This window comes from Tigriopus californicus, chromosome 8, assembly GCF_007210705.1.
Source record: "Tigriopus californicus strain San Diego chromosome 8, Tcal_SD_v2.1, whole genome shotgun sequence".
In the NCBI taxonomy this organism is placed as follows: domain Eukaryota; kingdom Metazoa; phylum Arthropoda; class Copepoda; order Harpacticoida; family Harpacticidae; genus Tigriopus; species Tigriopus californicus.
Genome location: NC_081447.1, coordinates 2,316,680 through 2,333,654, shown reverse-complemented (window position 1 = coordinate 2,333,654; position 16,975 = coordinate 2,316,680). Strand labels below are relative to the sequence as shown.

The 16,975-nt window shown below is 41.0% G+C and overlaps 2 protein-coding genes across 2 annotated transcripts in view; one reads left to right on the top strand and one right to left on the bottom strand.

Moving 5' to 3' along the window:
- Nucleotides 1–5,702, top strand: part of LOC131884781 (von Willebrand factor D and EGF domain-containing protein-like) — an 8,997-nt gene extending 3,295 nt beyond the window's left edge. The window contains 12 exon segments of the mRNA XM_059232662.1: nucleotides 19–198; nucleotides 283–724; nucleotides 1,161–1,349; nucleotides 1,409–1,597; nucleotides 1,697–2,158; nucleotides 2,467–3,804; nucleotides 3,870–4,148; nucleotides 4,213–4,407; nucleotides 4,611–4,901; nucleotides 5,084–5,209; nucleotides 5,276–5,371; nucleotides 5,431–5,702. Coding sequence (XP_059088645.1) covers nucleotides 19–198; nucleotides 283–724; nucleotides 1,161–1,349; nucleotides 1,409–1,597; nucleotides 1,697–2,158; nucleotides 2,467–3,804; nucleotides 3,870–4,148; nucleotides 4,213–4,407; nucleotides 4,611–4,901; nucleotides 5,084–5,209; nucleotides 5,276–5,371; nucleotides 5,431–5,546 — 3,903 coding nt within the window. The 3' untranslated portion in view covers nucleotides 5,547–5,702.
- Nucleotides 5,703–8,912: 3,210 nt separating this feature from the next.
- On the bottom strand, nucleotides 8,913–11,292 carry LOC131884640 (uncharacterized; the record flags this gene model as incomplete). The annotated part of the gene is given in 1 exon segment (XM_059232477.1): nucleotides 8,913–11,292. A coding segment is annotated over 1 exon segment (2,300 nt), but the record flags the coding sequence as incomplete, so codon positions are not given.
- Between the last annotated feature and the right edge of the window lie 5,683 nt (nucleotides 11,293–16,975).

Here is a 16,975-nt window from a genome sequence, read left to right as displayed (position 1 = left end):
ATTCTTTGAAAATTCCAGCTATCGGCCGAATTGGAACGCTTAGACTCGAGAACTATTGGAATCAAGAAGGTTTCCATAAGACAGTTCCAAGAATTGGTGAGCATCGAACTGAGATTTGGCACGTTGTCTGTCTCAGGAATGAAATACTCATTAAAGCACCTCATGGTTAAGCAAGCTCACCACAAGCATTCCTTGTGGGTAAGTGGGACATTTAATCGCTCAAGGCTTCAACTACTGATAAGGAAATCCTAATGAGGCGGGTTCATTCCTTTGCTATTTCAGGTGCTATCCTCAAGTCAAAGGATCATCCGGATTAATTGGGGCCATGGTCTTTTATCCATCTCCTTGATGGGTTTAGCTGGAGATTTCTCTTCATCTGATGGCTTGTGCCAGATCGAATTCTCATCTGACAGCTTGGAATTTCGTGTTCCCAATTTCTCTAGTTTATCGCGCTTGAACACTCCAGAGCAAAATCAAGTAGTCACTTGTGCTGATCAAGTGGATAAGCCTCAAAATCTGTCAGATCTGACCTTTATGCGCTTGGAACAACCAGGCGAGCAAATTTTTGTTCCACAGGATGATTACTCTAAAGCTTTTGTTCCGGACAATCAAGACGAGATTCGAGATTTATGCACAAATACAATTGTCAATTCATCGCTGGCAAAAGCTTGCGGGCCTTTTTTCACTGAAGACATAATGATTCCCATTAAAATTTGTATCTCAGGTAAGATTTTTGTATTGGGCAGGTGATTTTTTTTTTAACGTTTTGTAAATCTTTTTTATCGCCGCTATACCATTTTGGAGCATTTACTCATAATTTGTGAACTTTTGATAAATAACTAGGCACGAAGTTGATATCAATTTCTGAAAAGCAAGATATTAGCAAAAAATATTCTTGACCACTGGTGTACAAATAACTCCCAAATTTTTTCAACCCGAAGTAGTACATTGGCTCAAAGACGATAACAAATTATGATCATATTTCCACGATATACGTAGTACCCGCTCTTTGAAAGATGAGGAACTGGATTTTGCACTTTTTTCCTCTTCCACAGTTAAATAACACACTTTGGAGGATAACTTACCGTTTCTTGGTTACTGAGTTATGTGTACTTGCAGAGTAATGTACGCCACTTGTGCTAAACTGGCTTATATTTCAGATATGAATGTCACCAAATCGCAACGCTTCATAAAAGCCACCCTTCCACTGATTGAGAACCAATGTGAGTTATCTTTAGCCTTGGCATCAAAGCTGATGATCCCCCCGGATTTAAGAGATGCATTTGCTTGTTCCCATCCCTGCCTTCACAAAGATTTTTGTCTTCCCACTAATTGTGCTACGAAACCAGGTAATCCCCAATTTCCATTTCTCCATCATTCTCAGTCATTGATAGTTTGTCTTTTCAAGAAATTGAGCATCAATATTGTGACTTGCGTCAAAAGATGTGTCCAATAAACGAGAGTGTGGAACCAAGTGGAACACAATGTACCTTGCGATATGGTTCCGCAAACAAAGCCGTGCCCTTTGAAATGCCAGTAGTTGTTCGACAGAATCGATCGTATTGCAAGATAACCAATTCAGTGGAAGAACGATTCCGTGAGCTGATCAAGCCAGAACTAGTCCAAATAGAGTTACACAATCGAATAAATATCTCATCATCCATTGTTTCCTGGAACTTGACGATGTATGATTCAGCGTGCTTGGATTGCTCTCCGACCAAAGGATGTCAATTGAACAAGAACATTTGCATTTTCCAAGAGAAGTGTTTTCCAATTGGCTCAAATCATCCAGAAGATCGATGTTTGATTTGCTCGGATAATGGCAAATGGATTACCAGAAACGCATCAGAAGTGAAAAAACGAGAATTTCACATCCTGAATGGAGATCGATGGTTCTACAGGGTTCGCGGAGAGGTCCAGAAGATTGTGACAGCCCCAGAGTCTTTGAGCCTCGTAGATGGGAACATTTTGGAATGGACAGCCCCTACTTCTGGCCCTAATAGTTCTCAGGTTATTATCCTTGAAATGAACCCCCGTTGTGGAGAGGTCAATCTCCAGGAATTCATCATCAGAACCGTTCGTTGTGATTGTCAGCATGGAGGCAAATGTGTGTCCACTTCAACAGACTTTGAATGTCTCTGCCCGAAAGGCTGGAAAGGTACGTGTAGTACATTCAATTAAGATGTCAATCATTCGGGTCTATCTTCCAGTAATGCACCTTCAATTTGCTTTTAAGGAATCAATTGTGAGGTATCCACTGCGAGCTGCAACGATCTTTGTCAGAATGGTAGATGTTTAGAAGACGACACTTGCGATTGCCATCCAGGATTCAACGGAGAATTATGCGATATAAATTTGGGAACCTGCTGGTCCAACCCATGTTTTCGAGGCAAGTTGGAAATGAGATGCGTCATTAATGGTGCCATTCAATCGAATCATTTAATGTTTAAAATTACTCATTTTCAGGTGTGGAATGCCATGAAATACCAAACGGATTCCTGTGCGATTCTTGCCCTCCCGGATTCACTGGAAATGGGATCAAATGTACTGAAGTAGACCCATGCTCCCCCAGCCCTTGTTTCCCGGGAGTGGATTGCTTCAAAGACCAATCCGGAGGCTTTTCTTGCGGTTCATGTCCATATCGCATGAGTGGAAACGGCAGGATATGTCAACCGTTTAGTCCGTGCGATTCAGATCCTTGTTATCCTGGAGTGGCTTGCTTTCCCTTGGGAGATAACTTTGTGTGTGCCAATTGTCCTCCTCTCCTCACAGGGGATGGTATCAACTGTACCAAGATACTCGATGATTCAAACCTGTGCCACTTTGAGGCCACCAATCCGTGTTTTGAGAAGTCAATGTGCTACCAAAGTGACGGCCAAGCTCTCTGTAAAGCATGTCCAGATGGTTACAAGGGTGATGGGATCCATTGCCAAGCTGTTTCTTTCAACAAATGTGAGGTGGAAAATCCCTGCCACCCGGCCTCAACCTGCCTCTATGTGAATGGAATCCTAACATGTGGTCCTTGTCCAGACAACATGACTGGCAACGGGAAAGTTTGCCATTGGGTTGATCCCTGTTACTCTCAGCCTTGTTTTGAGGGCGTTAATTGTACTCCAGATGCTAGACTCAGTCAGGGATATTTGTGTGGCCCATGCCCAATTGGAATGACGGGAAACGGAACACAATGCGAGACGATTCGGGATTATTGTAACCCAAATCCATGTTTTGCCAATCTGACATGTTCTGTCAAGGCCAAAGGATTTGAGTGTGGTCCATGCCCGATGGGAATGATAGGAAATGGATTAGTTTGTCAACACCAAAACCAAAACGATCCTTGCTCACCCTCGCCATGCTACCCAAATGTCAAATGTCTCAGTGATGGTGAGAATAACTTCACTTGCGGTATGTGCCCCCCTGGGTTTGTTGGAAACGGGATAAATTGTACACCCGTTGATCCTTGCCATCCCAACCCTTGTTACCCAGGGGTAAAATGCCGCAGTGTAGAGAACTCAAACCGCTCTCATACCTGTGGTCCGTGTCCGTGGGGACTTTACGGAGATGGCGAGGAGTGTAAAGACCCCCCGAACCATTGCCAATCTAACCCCTGTTATCCAGGAGTGCAGTGCTTTAACTACCCGGACAAGTTCAAATGCGGCAATTGCCCTGCAAGTTTGACTGGGAACGGCATCAAATGCACTTCCATATTGGATCCTTGCCAACCCAACCCTTGTTTCGAAGGTGTCGATTGTGTTAGGGTCTGGGAAGGAAGACACGCCGTGTTTTCATGTGGGCTTTGTCCTGACGGTAATTTATAATCTATGACATGTTTGATGACAAGGTGAGCCTTTTTTTTCGTGTTTTACAAGCAGGAATGATTGGAAACGGGATTTTCTGCTACGTTACGGATCCGTGCTCTCCCAACCCTTGTCATCATGGATCACAATGCATTCCTAAGTTCGACCAACAATCCTATGAATGTGGCCCATGTCCAACCGGATTGGTTGCTGATGGTAAATTGTGCCGTAAACCGTTCCATCCGTGTGAATCTAACCCGTGTTATCCTGGGGTGGACTGTGGGGAGAAAAATGGGACATTCACTTGTGGAACTTGTCCCAATGGAATGAGTGGGGATGGAATCAATTGCCATGGTAGCCAAAGTTTTTGATAGTCCCTACTTCCTACCAATGCAATTGAAACTGACGACAATTTCAGGTTTTTCAGTGATTCCATGTCCAGAAGGAACTAACTGTTTTAGCGGAGTTGACGAGTGTCTTTTGACTGATGACGGCAAAGTGGTGTGTGGGTCATGTCCGGTTGGTTTCATTGGAGATGGCTTAGCTTGTGAACCAATTTGCGACCCAAAGTGTAAAATTGGTTTTGAGTGCATTGCACCTAATAGGTGCTCAGGTAAGAAATACTCAGGGCACTTGAGTTGGATTTTTCTTCTAATTTTTTTTGGTTTGCTTTTTCACGGGCTTTTGTAACCGCAACATAGAATGTAATCCTCAGTATTATCAAAATGAAAGGTTGTAATTCGTCTAAAATTTGTTTGTTGATGGTTGTATAAAATAGAATTGAATTGATGGTTAATTGATTTGAAACCATTTTAGCTTTGTGTAACCCACCATGCGCAAACGGTGGAGAATGTATGGACGATGGGACCTGCTTTTGTCCCACGGGATTTTTTGGAGATTGGTGCCAATTTAGAGAGGTTGCGTCAATTCAAAAGCGCAAGAAGTTACTCGAATGCACCGATAAGCAATGTTTGAAGAGATCCATGAAGGAGGATTGCAATTTGATGGGCTGCGCGAACGGAGGAACGTGCTTGTCGGTTTCGGGAACATGTGCGTGTAAAATTGGTTCTTATGGTTCGCTATGCCAAAATATCAAGGCCTTTGAAGGTAACTTTATTAAGATATACCATGTCTGCTTCATTGCCACAGACCTATCGGAAGATTGGACAATGAGTTCCAATATTCCATTCGAATATTTTCCAAGTGTAAAATTATGTGCATTTTCGATCCCAGGTCCACGTACATCCGCCTTGGCCGTAGTGTAAAATTATGTGCATTTTCGATCCCAGGTCCAATGGCAGTAATCAAACGGCAAAAACCGTATTGCAAGAGAAAATGTCAAAATGGCGGAGTGTGTATAGAAAACAATCGTTGTTCATGCCCGACGGGGTATAGAGGAAGATTTTGCCATAAACGTGAGTACATAGGATTTCACGTACGAACAAGTCAATGGCCATATCTAATGAACACATTATTTTTAGCAAAATGCACTGGTGGTTGTCGCAATGGAGGAAAATGCATCAAGCCCGAATTGTGTGAATGTGCCCAAGGATTCAATGGAAAAAACTGCAAGCAAGGTGCGAAAATACGTCAAACCTTCGGTGAAGATAACCTCAAAACGTTGCTTTCTCAACAGGTGTTTGTAAGCCTAAATGCAAAAATGGTGGCTTTTGCAAGAAATCAGGAAAATGCCGTTGCCAGCATGGCTTTCGTGGAAGATATTGTCAGCTCACAAGATTGAATCATGGCTAGTTGAATGAAAAGAATTCAAATCCAATCGGAATTGAACCAAAGACAATCACAACTGGGTATCTCAATGCAGTACGCGTTTCCTCCTGAAAGACAAAGTCAAAAACTCATTTTCTTGAACTCAAATAAACAACCATTTTATTTCTTGCTAACCAATCATATTTGATGTCATCAAGATATTCCCAAGCCTTCCATCTCATCACAGAACGGTTTCATATTCAATGGTTAATGTTGGATTTCATTCATTGACTTTGGTTGAGTTTCTAAGCGGCGGCGTCTCCTATTGCAATAGAATACCATCACGGTTCTCAACGGCAGTTGCAGCTCCTTTGCAATGGCAGCTTTTTCCGAAGCTGTTGGTTTTGGATTATGAGCGAATTTTTCGACAAGAATATCTCGTTGAGGTCGAGAAAATCGAACTCGCTGTTGTTGGGTTCGAGGTCTCTCAACAATCTCCAAATTTCCAGAATCGTTCTCCTTAGCATCGGATACGTTTTTGGGAAGTTGGATTTGTCTGAACGAGATAAGGTTCTTCTTGAACTCGACCCTCTCCTCTGGTTTACATTCTATCCATTGTTTAATGGCATGGTAGATTGATCTTTGAAGTGCAGTGGTCGATTCCCACGGAATGGGTAGTCGGATAAGGGAAGCAAAATAGCTCCTGTTCACGTTCAAACATTCGGCAAAGCTTTTCAGCGTGATTTTGCCTTCCTTCATTTCACCCAGCATGGCGTGAGCAATAACATTAGTGTCGATAGGTTGTAATGCAAATTCTTGTAAGATGGGCTTCCCAGGGCGAGATTTTTTTGGCACTCTCACTAACGCGGTGTTGACAGGCTTCAAAGCGGTGAACAATTTGGACCTTGATACAAGCAGGGATGAGCCTATTTTCCTAGGAGTTGGTTTAATGTCCACGATATCGTCCTCTTTGTCATGATGAATTTCTGAGGGATGAATAGAAGACCCATAGGCCGTGGGCAAGTTGGCAAATTTGCGACTGTCAAAGAACTTCAACAGCATACAGTACACCAACTTTTGTTCGGGATCACTATCCGTCCAACTTTTGCCACGGGCTAAAATCTTGTTCACGGCACGCTCTTCACACTTCATTGCTTTGGCGATAACACTGTAAGAGAGACTATTTGACCGTAGGTCTTCGCGAATCTCTTCGAACAAGGCAGGGATATCTGGATCCATTGTACACTTGGCGGAAATAACTGATCTTAGCGGCGATGACGCAATCTTCAGTCTCTCTTCCGATGGTTGCTTGAGCCACAACCAAATTCGAGTGTACCCAATTTTCCACCAAACGGGAGTCATGCCCCACGGAATAGGACTGTTAATCATGTTTAGAACATCCTCTGGCTCTTCTCCAACCACAGCTTCAGCCAACATGTCAGTGGACATTCCAGTCAGCTTCAGTTCTTTCTTCACCACGACCAACAACTTGTCAAGCTCCGGAATAGTATTCGTGGCGAGACAAGGAAAGTCTAACGGAGTCGGCAAGATCGGATGAAATACATCAATCCGATCCCTTACGCTCAATGTCAACCACGAAAATGCATAATAATAGAACTTTTTGGCATTTGATCCTATATTTGCCCACCGCCTGAGCTCTCTCAAGTAAGACGAAACCTTGCCCGCATTCATACCCGTACCCAAGGCCAATTTCCTCTGAGATATGCAAAACGCTCCTACTTGCTCACTAAACAAAACATTCAATCGCTTGATATCAATCTCAAATGAAGGCTGACAGTTGTCATCATCCTCCATTCTCTGGGATGGATACAAAGGTGATACGATTCGGGTTAATCGCTCAGCCAAGTCGTGGCAAGAGAACACATGTGGTAGAACAAAATCTGTTCCAGACAGAGGATGGCCCGAAAAAAATAATGGAACCCGATTCTCTTTGGGTTGTTCCATTTCGAACGGGACTGGCGGCAACACGCCCGTATCTTTTCTCTCAGAAGCCAAATCTTCCATCATTTGACTAAAATTCAAGGCAAACATTGGATTGGCACAAAACTTTTGGTAAAACTACACTTCACGACAAATCTCTTTCTTATTGAACACAATGTTAGGGAACTGCTGTTTTCTTTCTCGTCTAGAGTGAAATCCCGCCAAATTCCGGAAAACAGGAATCATGCAGCAATGGAATGTGCTCTCAGTCATTCTTCAGTCAAAGGTGACTAGCGCAATATTTCAATTTCGAGATTATACGATTATTTTTACCGAGGTTTTGAACTGTAACAGTTTCATGGAAGTGTGTAGATTTTCATTTTGTCAATTGGGGAATGGATTCGTTTCAACATGGGCCCAAGTTTTATTTCAGAAGCCACATATAGATTAGATTGCAATCCAATACGTCAAGCAGGATATGTCTCAAAAATGGTTTCAATGATCGTCAACCTTCACAAGGTACGAAGTTCCAACGCAAGGAATGAAATATCCGTTGGGGCAACCTCAGCTCAAATGTTGAAATGGCAAGTTCTGTGCTTAGTGGAAATTACATATAGATGTATAATAACTTCAATCATAAACATGTTTTTCACCTACATCCAATTTGTTTATTTATTACTATCTACATATTTATCTACTCATCTGCGGTCATTCATCCGCTCTTCAAAATACGCCAACTAGAAAGGTTTTCAGTAAAGCAACATTGTCGAAGATTATTTTTTTGCGGGCTCTCCTACCGCTACTATTACTCAACTTTGTATTCATAAAATATCTGATCCACCAACGAACGACCTAGAGTTCGTAGATCTAGCTAGCCCTTGAATACAGGGTTGATCAGGAGCAGTATAGTTTCCATGCAGCATATAATTTATTTTGCCTTTTTTGCAGCTCATACCCGTTTATCGGCCATTGTTCCGTCAAATTGGTCTGCCTAATTTTCCTCAACTTCTCGCTCTTGGTTTTCATTATTTGCGAGTTTTTCTCAATCCAAGTGAGTTAACCTGGTTTCCCGTTTGTTCCTCAATTATGCAACTACCGTTAATAAAAATGAGAGTATATTTCAACATTCTTTAAAAAAATTGATAATTCAATAATAGCAGGATTGCTAAATTGTTATTTATCGAGGTAGCCTTTTCCGTTTTTCAAATTCCAATAATTGCATTGCTTGCTGATGTTTGTTGAAAATGTGAATAAATTATGTAAATTTGTAGATCAGGCAGGTTTTATGTAAAGTTTGTGTAACCCGTCGTTTCTGCCATTTGCGTGAATTAACCTCTAAACCTTACTTCGCCCCGTATCAAATAAATCCCATTGGTTGGTTGGAGATCTTTTCAAAAAATATCTGTCTCGAACTGCAGCCACAAATATGTGGCTCCCAAAGAGCATTTCTATGCACAATAAAGTGGAAGCTGGACAAACAAAAAGAGTCTATTATTGAGTACATGTTCATCACATAGGGTTTTCAATCGAAGAATCACATTGACAATATATCACTTGACATTCATGCAAGTAATCCAGAAGTTTTGGAGACCTTCTCGAAGATGGTCCAATTTGGCCAACTTATTCTTAACAAAGTCTTCACTTTCACCCGATTTCCGAATAAGAATTCCTTCAAATTGCACACATAAGGACTCCATTGCTTGCATTTCGCTAGAAGGAGAATGCTCATAGCGAGCTGGTGAGAGGAGGGCCACCACTAGAATCAGCAAGCAGAGCTCGTAAGAAACGATGAAGTCCTCAAGATGCTGCTGTCCAAGTCGCAATGGCTCCAAACTCTCGGTGACATCCAGACCTCGATATTTCATCACGCTTTCGACCGTCAGTATTCTATGGTTACCGAGAGGGTACTTCGTTTTGTAATTCTCTCCAAAGTATTTCAGGTCGTCTTTACCAAATAAAAAATAGAGCTGATCCTCGAAGTTCTTGAATCGGTCGTTCCAACAGGACAGCACGCCGGTAGCGGTGAAAAATGACTTGCTTACTATGGTAGATTTCTCTCTTTGACTTAAGGAACAGAATTGTGGAAACGATTCCAAAATGGCTGCCATACGCCGTTTCCAAATGATACCCTGGAGCTCACAAAATTGTGGAGAAGGTGGAACTTCCAATGTCATCATCACAACCTCACGAACGGATTCCACACCGTAATTGATGCCTTTGCATTTTTCATTGAAGCTAGAGATCAAGTTGTTTATCACTTTGGCTTCATCCAAGGTGTATAAGTTTTTCGGAGATGCGATGAGGCTTTCAGACCAATCTAGCCCCTCTAGCAGCTTTGAGAGCTGTTTGATTTTTTCCAAGAAGTTCCAAAAGTTCCCAACTTCCCATTGCAAGCAATCCACCAATTCCATGGAGTCAAAGAACGTATTGAAAATTGTGGTTTGGTCCTCGAACACGATTACCGAATTCGGTTGGGTGAAGAAGGCACTTGCAAATGAAATGACGCAAAGCCAATCTTCAGTTACCTTGAATTGGTGGATCCCCTGGGCGAGGTGATTGATTGCTGACTTGGATTGAGGTTCCTCAAAAAGGCTGCTACTGAAGTCAAAATTCAACATGTCTAAGTTGACAATGTGTTCTAAATGTGCGGTTCTGAGCCATTGTCCATACTTGTTGGATCCGAGAAGCAACCACTTCACTTGGTCCTTGCCAGAAGAGGCATGGCTGAGGTATTTGGCAACAACGAAAGACGATATCATTGATCGATTTTCTTCTAAAAGATTTTTACGATCGTTGAGGCTCAGAGCCTGAAACTCGGCCAAAGATTGTACCCACATACTGATTAAATGGTCCAAATGGTTCAAGTGCGCCTTCATGAGATTCTTGGGAAGTGGAATGCGGTTGAAATGTGCCGCTTGAAAGGCCATTAACGTGGCAAAGTCTATATCAATATGAGTGTCAATAATCTTTCGCCAAGACATTAACATGGTGATAAGCCGAGTCCTGGATTTTGATTCACTTTGCCTGCCTTCAGGAAGGGAATTCGCTAAAACTACTACTGAATCCTCAGAACTAACGGTAGAGAACAACCCATTACTGGAACAGGGACTAAATGGATTTGATTTCCCATCAACACCCAACTCCCTAAAACGGGGTTGAGCAATGCCGTTACTTCCCTGGAAATGAAAAGACAGGTTTGAAGCAGGAGGAGCACTCTTGACCGCGCAAATGGCCGGAACAGAACTCAGCTGATCTTGGGTCATCTCCAGCGAATGGAACTCGTCCACTCGCTCCGTTTTTATTGCTTCTTTTGGTTCTGTTTTGATGGGAGAGGAGTCGTCATTGGAGAGGGTGGAACTGTCTGAACTTAAAGCAGCATTGAAAGATGTGGTTCGTCGGGAACCCGAAGGAGCTGTGTCCGAGGACTGCTCTTCGAGCAACTTCTTCTTACCGCCATTTTGACTGGCAACGCTCTTTTTCTTCTGGTGGGCCTTCCAAAATCTCTTCCTCTTAGCATCTTCATCCATCACATGAGTGGGATTCATTCCGTGCCGTAGACACGAGTCGAATCGGCACTTTCGACATCTTGATCTGTTGGAACAATCAATCAGACATTTCCCTCCATGTTGACAAGTCAGCTGATCCATTCGTGGAACAGCCCTCCTGAAGAAGGCACGACAACTGAAGCAACTCCGACACCCGTAGTTGTATCTGAGCTCATCATTGGACACAAAACGGCAAATAGGACATTCCTTCGACGGCTGTTCACTAGCCAACCCCGTGGAGCCGTGATGGTTGTCATTGCCTGGGTTTTCATCCTCACTCTCGTACAACTCAAGATCATGTGAAGGATAGGCAAAGGTGCCTGAGTCGAATGAGGTGATGGGTTCATGATTGCTATTCATGGCTCCTTTCTTGCCACTACTCGGACAACATGGTCAAGTTTGAACCTAGATAATCACGGGCAACACCGCAGTATTTGTTGGCTAAGTGCGTGGCGTTACATTAGATTATAGTGGCAGGGCACGGCTGAGCTAGCAGGACTAGATTACTCTTGTCTCTTGCTGTATTATTCCAGTTTTGATTAGAGTACTCTCGTCTGATAAGCCTTGAACAAGTCCAGAATACCTTGCAAGCACGCCCTCCTTAGAACTGTTACCTCCCTCTCTCCCTCCTACGTCCGGTCGTCGGTCGGCAGCTCCCTTCGTTACATACGGCGTCCCTCATTGGTGAACTCTCAGAGTGTATTCTATCAACAGGCACTCGTTCGAATGCTCCATCGTGTATGATGCAGTGATGCCCAGTCTTGACCACTTCATGGTGCTTAAGCCTGATAGAGTCACCAAGTTTTTTCAACTTTACTGAAATGTCAAGGAATGAGCGACAAGCAAAAGAAACTAACTACTGTCAGCTCAAAAATAAAGTTGGGAGAGAGCAACTTGGTTTTGGATCGCATTGCTCATATGTTTCTGGGGATGGACCACAAGAAACTGAGTCATTACTTACCAAAATGGCTAATGCTGACGCCATTTGGAAACACTGAGGTTTATCCGCTAACGTACAAGTAGAGAAGAGCATTCTCTCTCTTGCGTACACCCTTGGCTCCAGACGGATCCTGTTAGAGGGCTAAATGAAGAGAAGTTATGAGTCTGTTTTTCGTCGTTACCTGTCAACTGGGATCAACGTATTTCACACATTCAAAACCAATCAAAGGATCAGCCAGATTTTTCTCAATCAGAAACCGTGATCACCAGGCTCCAGCAAAAAATGTTGTTTCACGCCAAGTCAAAATTGAAGAAGTTTAACGGTTTGGATGTGCAAAAGGGCAGAAACCTAGCCCGTTTTTGAAGCTCTTAAGTGGGACGTGAGGATGCTACAAGGCTTGTCAAGTGAACCCATTCATGAACAACTGACGTTATTCCATGGAGTAAAATCAAAGACAACATGCCCAGCCAAACAGCACTGTGCATGCATTGGATTTTGACACTTATTTCATTATACCTGCTTGTCTAAGCAAATAGCATTGTCATATTTAATCACACCAAACATATTCATTTTGTTGGGCTTTGTAACACAGCTCACTCAAAATCTCTGAATTATTGAAAATTCAATGGGTGGATGGCGCGAGTTGACTGTGATGTTGGTCTTAGTTCTACCTCCCAAAAATGCCCTAAGTCAGGGTGCCGGACAGCATTTTTCCTTGAATTTCATTCCTTTGACATGCCCTATAGAGCTCTTTTATTGATTGGCTGTTTTGCTAGCTACTATGATGATAGTCTTTAGAGGCAAACTCACAATGAATGAGTATTGGTTGTCCAAAGAAAAATGAAGTTCATTAAGAGATGGAACAAATTAAAGACACAAGATTGAAAAACAATACAATAAATGAAAATCAATGTCCAGGGTCAATTCTAGTTACTCATTTCAGAAGCAAACCCAAAAGCAACTTTCGTCAACTTCACATTTGTACAGTTTAAATCAAGTCAGAGTACAATTGAGTTGAGAGTGTGTGCCGATGAAATGGGTCAACTTGGTTGAATGTACCCAAAAAAATACACTCTGAAAATAAATGAATTGATAGTGGAGTGACATTTTTTGGGAAACTGCCATAACAATTGTATTTGCCCCCCCCCCTCTTAGCTCACAAACTACTTCATAAATTTACCATTGTAGCAAGTTAACCAATCTAAAAGGTACAATCATGATAAATGTGTGGCTCCTTGACAAAAAGCTACAAGATGGTTATTTCAAACATGATATCTTGCCAAAAAATGGGCCTTATATTTGACAAAGACAATGAGGAATGATATTTTAAGGTTAGTTGATTCTTTGTTTTCTTACTGTGGGGAGATGAAATAGTGTCACAGGGCTGGTTAGGCACTCTTAGGCGGCTTGAACTAGCTTGAGCTTTTACACATAATTTTTCCCCTTTTTTTAGCCCTACCGTGGCCTTAACCATGAATATAATTGTTTTGAATAAAAAAATAAACTCTTTGGCATACTTTTCATCCAAAAAAGTACTTACTACTTGCCTGAAGAAATTATGAGCGTCGAGTATGATGAACATGTCAAATCAACAGAATTGATTATCAGAGTAAGTTTGCCTTTGCTGTTGCAATAGTACAAGCCACAAAAGAGCTGGCCAGTAAATTTAATGACATAAGTTTGAAAAGCAGATATTTGGCTGATGCGTGAGTAATTCATTTTTTAATGAAACGTGTGCCCAAAAAGTTTATTCTTTGGTTCAAAACTTTGACATTCATGATTAAGGCCATTGTCGTGCAAAAAAAGGAAAATATACAAGATAGTCCAAGCCGCCTAACAGTGCCCAAACGGCCCTCTGACACTATTTTATCTCTCCGCGGTAAGTAAAAATGGAATCACCAAACCTTTGAAGATCATTCCTTATTGCTTGATGCAACCCTCTCTAATTTTGGTTTGACATGCAAAGAAAATTGTTTGGTTGGAGCCTAGTGGTCACTTTTATGTTGAATATCACTGTCAAAGAAATCCCTTGAAAGTTGATCATTGACCTCTATAGCATTGTAATAAAAATAATTGAGTTTGACATTTACTCATAACAGATCCAATCAATTTAGAAGAAGAAGAAAATGCTTTTTTCACCAAATTTAACAAAGGAGAGAAAATTAATTTCTGAAGTAGGAACCATTAGGCAAATGCTCTCTCTGTTTCAGCTATGCTCTCTGTAACTCTTATAAGGAAAAATATTCAAGATTATATTTTCAGATGACTTACTTCATGGAAAGTTATTTTGGAGTATTTCTTCCATGAATCATGCTTTCATTTTGTAGATTATAGCGTATTCCTTTAAAAAATTCTGATAAATTTCTGATTTGGAAAACGCTCGTTTCTCTTACTTTTAGATCTCCATTGAGAGAAGAAGGGAGCAAATGACGGGGCCAAGAAAGAGAATCATAGGAGGGAAGTCAAAGCGCAGTGAGTAGGCTCTATAATGAACTTCCAGAGACATGGACTCAAAACGAAAGGGGAAATTTCATATCGTCTTAACCATCCGATTTTGACAATATAAGTGACTGGCCTTTAGTTGCAACAATTAAAATCTTATTGTTCTTCTGCACGTCATGAAAGTGGACTTAGAATTGCTCTGACCTAGAGGGCTTCTGACCCAAATGAAACTCGTTCACAGTCCTTGTCTCTAGAGGTTCAAACATCTATCATTGTACGTTACAACGAGCAGAATGAAATGTACGTACCACTGCAGATGTTGAAATCGTCCACTTAGATTGCAGTTCAACTAGACCAGAGACTCAAAGATAGAATGTGTGAAGTGCTTGCATACTAAGTCTTTAATATCATCAGCTATTTGCTTTCAGTTGAATCGCTGATTTTGAGTTGCGAGATAAATAGTATGGGATCAATTTTGTGCAACAACAATCTCGCGATAGAATCTGTTTCGTTTCGGAAGGTAAATTTCGAAAAAAAGGCGGCTGACAAGCAATTCCCAAGTAGACAATGTAATTTTCAAAGTCTTATTGGTATAAAACAGCTTAAAGGTCAATCACTTTTTTGGAAGATAGCGTCAAACTAACTCTTATATGTCAAAGGACCAGCCTGTTTTCTTGCTTAAATTTGCTCGTGGTTCAATTATTGAAGCAGGGTAAATTTTCAGAAAAAAATCGTTTTAGTGAAATTTTGGGAAGCAACAAAATTTTCAGTATAACGGGGTTCCACTTCTTGAGGTCGAAAATGGTGCACAGGTGTTGAAATAATAAGATTGGATATTGTAAAACCACTTTTTTCTATTATCAACATCATAAATTTTCATTCTTTATTTTCCTCAGATTCGACTCTATAAATCTAGAACACTCAAACAAATCAAAATCATTCTCATGTTGGAGTATCTTATCAGAGTTCCGATTTTTACGCAACATTTATTTTCAAAGTTATTGGGAGTCGGTAAAGAATTGGCAACATTTATTTTCAAAGTTATTGGGAGTCGGTAAAGAATTGTGAAGAATTGCAAATGAAGACTTTTATCTCTTGTCCACTCATGAGCGCGTGGCATACAAATTCTTTGAATCTTCTCAACTCTGGGAATTATGGTGTTTTATTTTGGAGAACTATACACATCAGCAGCCCTAAAAACCCTCCATCAATAAGATTAAGGACCCGAGAGATAAATCGTCAATTCATGGAGGAAGAAGTTGACCTTTGCTGATCTTTTGCTGTTCAGCATTTTCAGTTATGTGAAAGCATTAAGAAATCTTAGTTTTGGCTTTTCATGGGAAGGTGGTCAAATTTCTTGATTTCTTCAAAATTGTCCTTATAACAGGGTTTTTGTAGATTTGAAGATTTGAAAATTTACCTTATAGCTGGGTCACTTTAAGTAGCATTTAAATGGTGGCAAGTCGGTTTTGCAAGATTTTTTCATTAAACCGGGGGTTTCACTATAACGAGGTTCAGTGTAGTGGGGATCTACTGTACACTGAAATTTTGACATCTTCATGTAATACTACTGAAGATAACAAAAGAGTACGAGAAAAGGAGCGCTTCTGACTTCAAAATAACATAAGCTTCAAAATATACAGTTTCTTTGCCATGAGCAGAATTTCACAGATTATTTCTGTTCTTAGATTCCTTGATGGATGCAATCTTACAGTATCAAGTAGCTTAACCTAAACATGCCAGACATTAAATAATTGGTTATTGTTACTTAGGGTTGCAAACAAAATAAGGCTCAACCAGTTATACCGTTAAACATGTATGTGTAATCTTCTCAACTTGGATCATTGTGTGCACAAAATTTCCATTACCTCAAGTTTTTTTTTTTTTACCAAAATTGTCTAGGAACCCTACATTCAAGGGCTATCCCAGTCTGCCGCTCAAATTTGTTGGTAGACCAAATTTCGTGTAGAATTTAAGTGATAACAATAGGACATGCTCACGGGGGTCTTTGTTTACCCCTTTGCACTTGAGCGCCCCCTTTTGACTTACGTAGGGATGTTACCAGGTTTTGGCTATGGCATGAATAAATAACAATAGAGACGTGTAAAGTACCGGATCAGATTTCAGGTGTTTGAGCTACTCAGGCTGCGCCACAATCGCGGCAAGAACTACCATGATTTTAGCACATCCAGTGCTTCCAAATTTTCATTGACAAAATTGTACGCTATGTTTTGGAAATCGTTCGACAATATTTTGAACCATTTAGATTCAACATTCACTTGATAAAGATGACATTACATCACAAGTGATAAAAATATGCAGAAAATACAAAAAAAAAATTGTGGTGCCAATTACTTTGTCATGAGTAAGAAGTGTGGTGACACTTCCTTCATGGCAGAACCAGAGGGCGCACTAGTATGAAATCCCAAAGCTTCACACCTCTCTATAGCGTCGAAATAAGCGGAGCTGCTACACACAAAGAAACGAAGGATAGTGCTAGAAGCAATAAAAAGATAAAATTTTAAGCTAGCTTTGAGACAGAAGTTCAATTGTTGGTTGAATATCCTATTAGACGAGTTGTCCATAATCTTTTATTTTATTAGTAC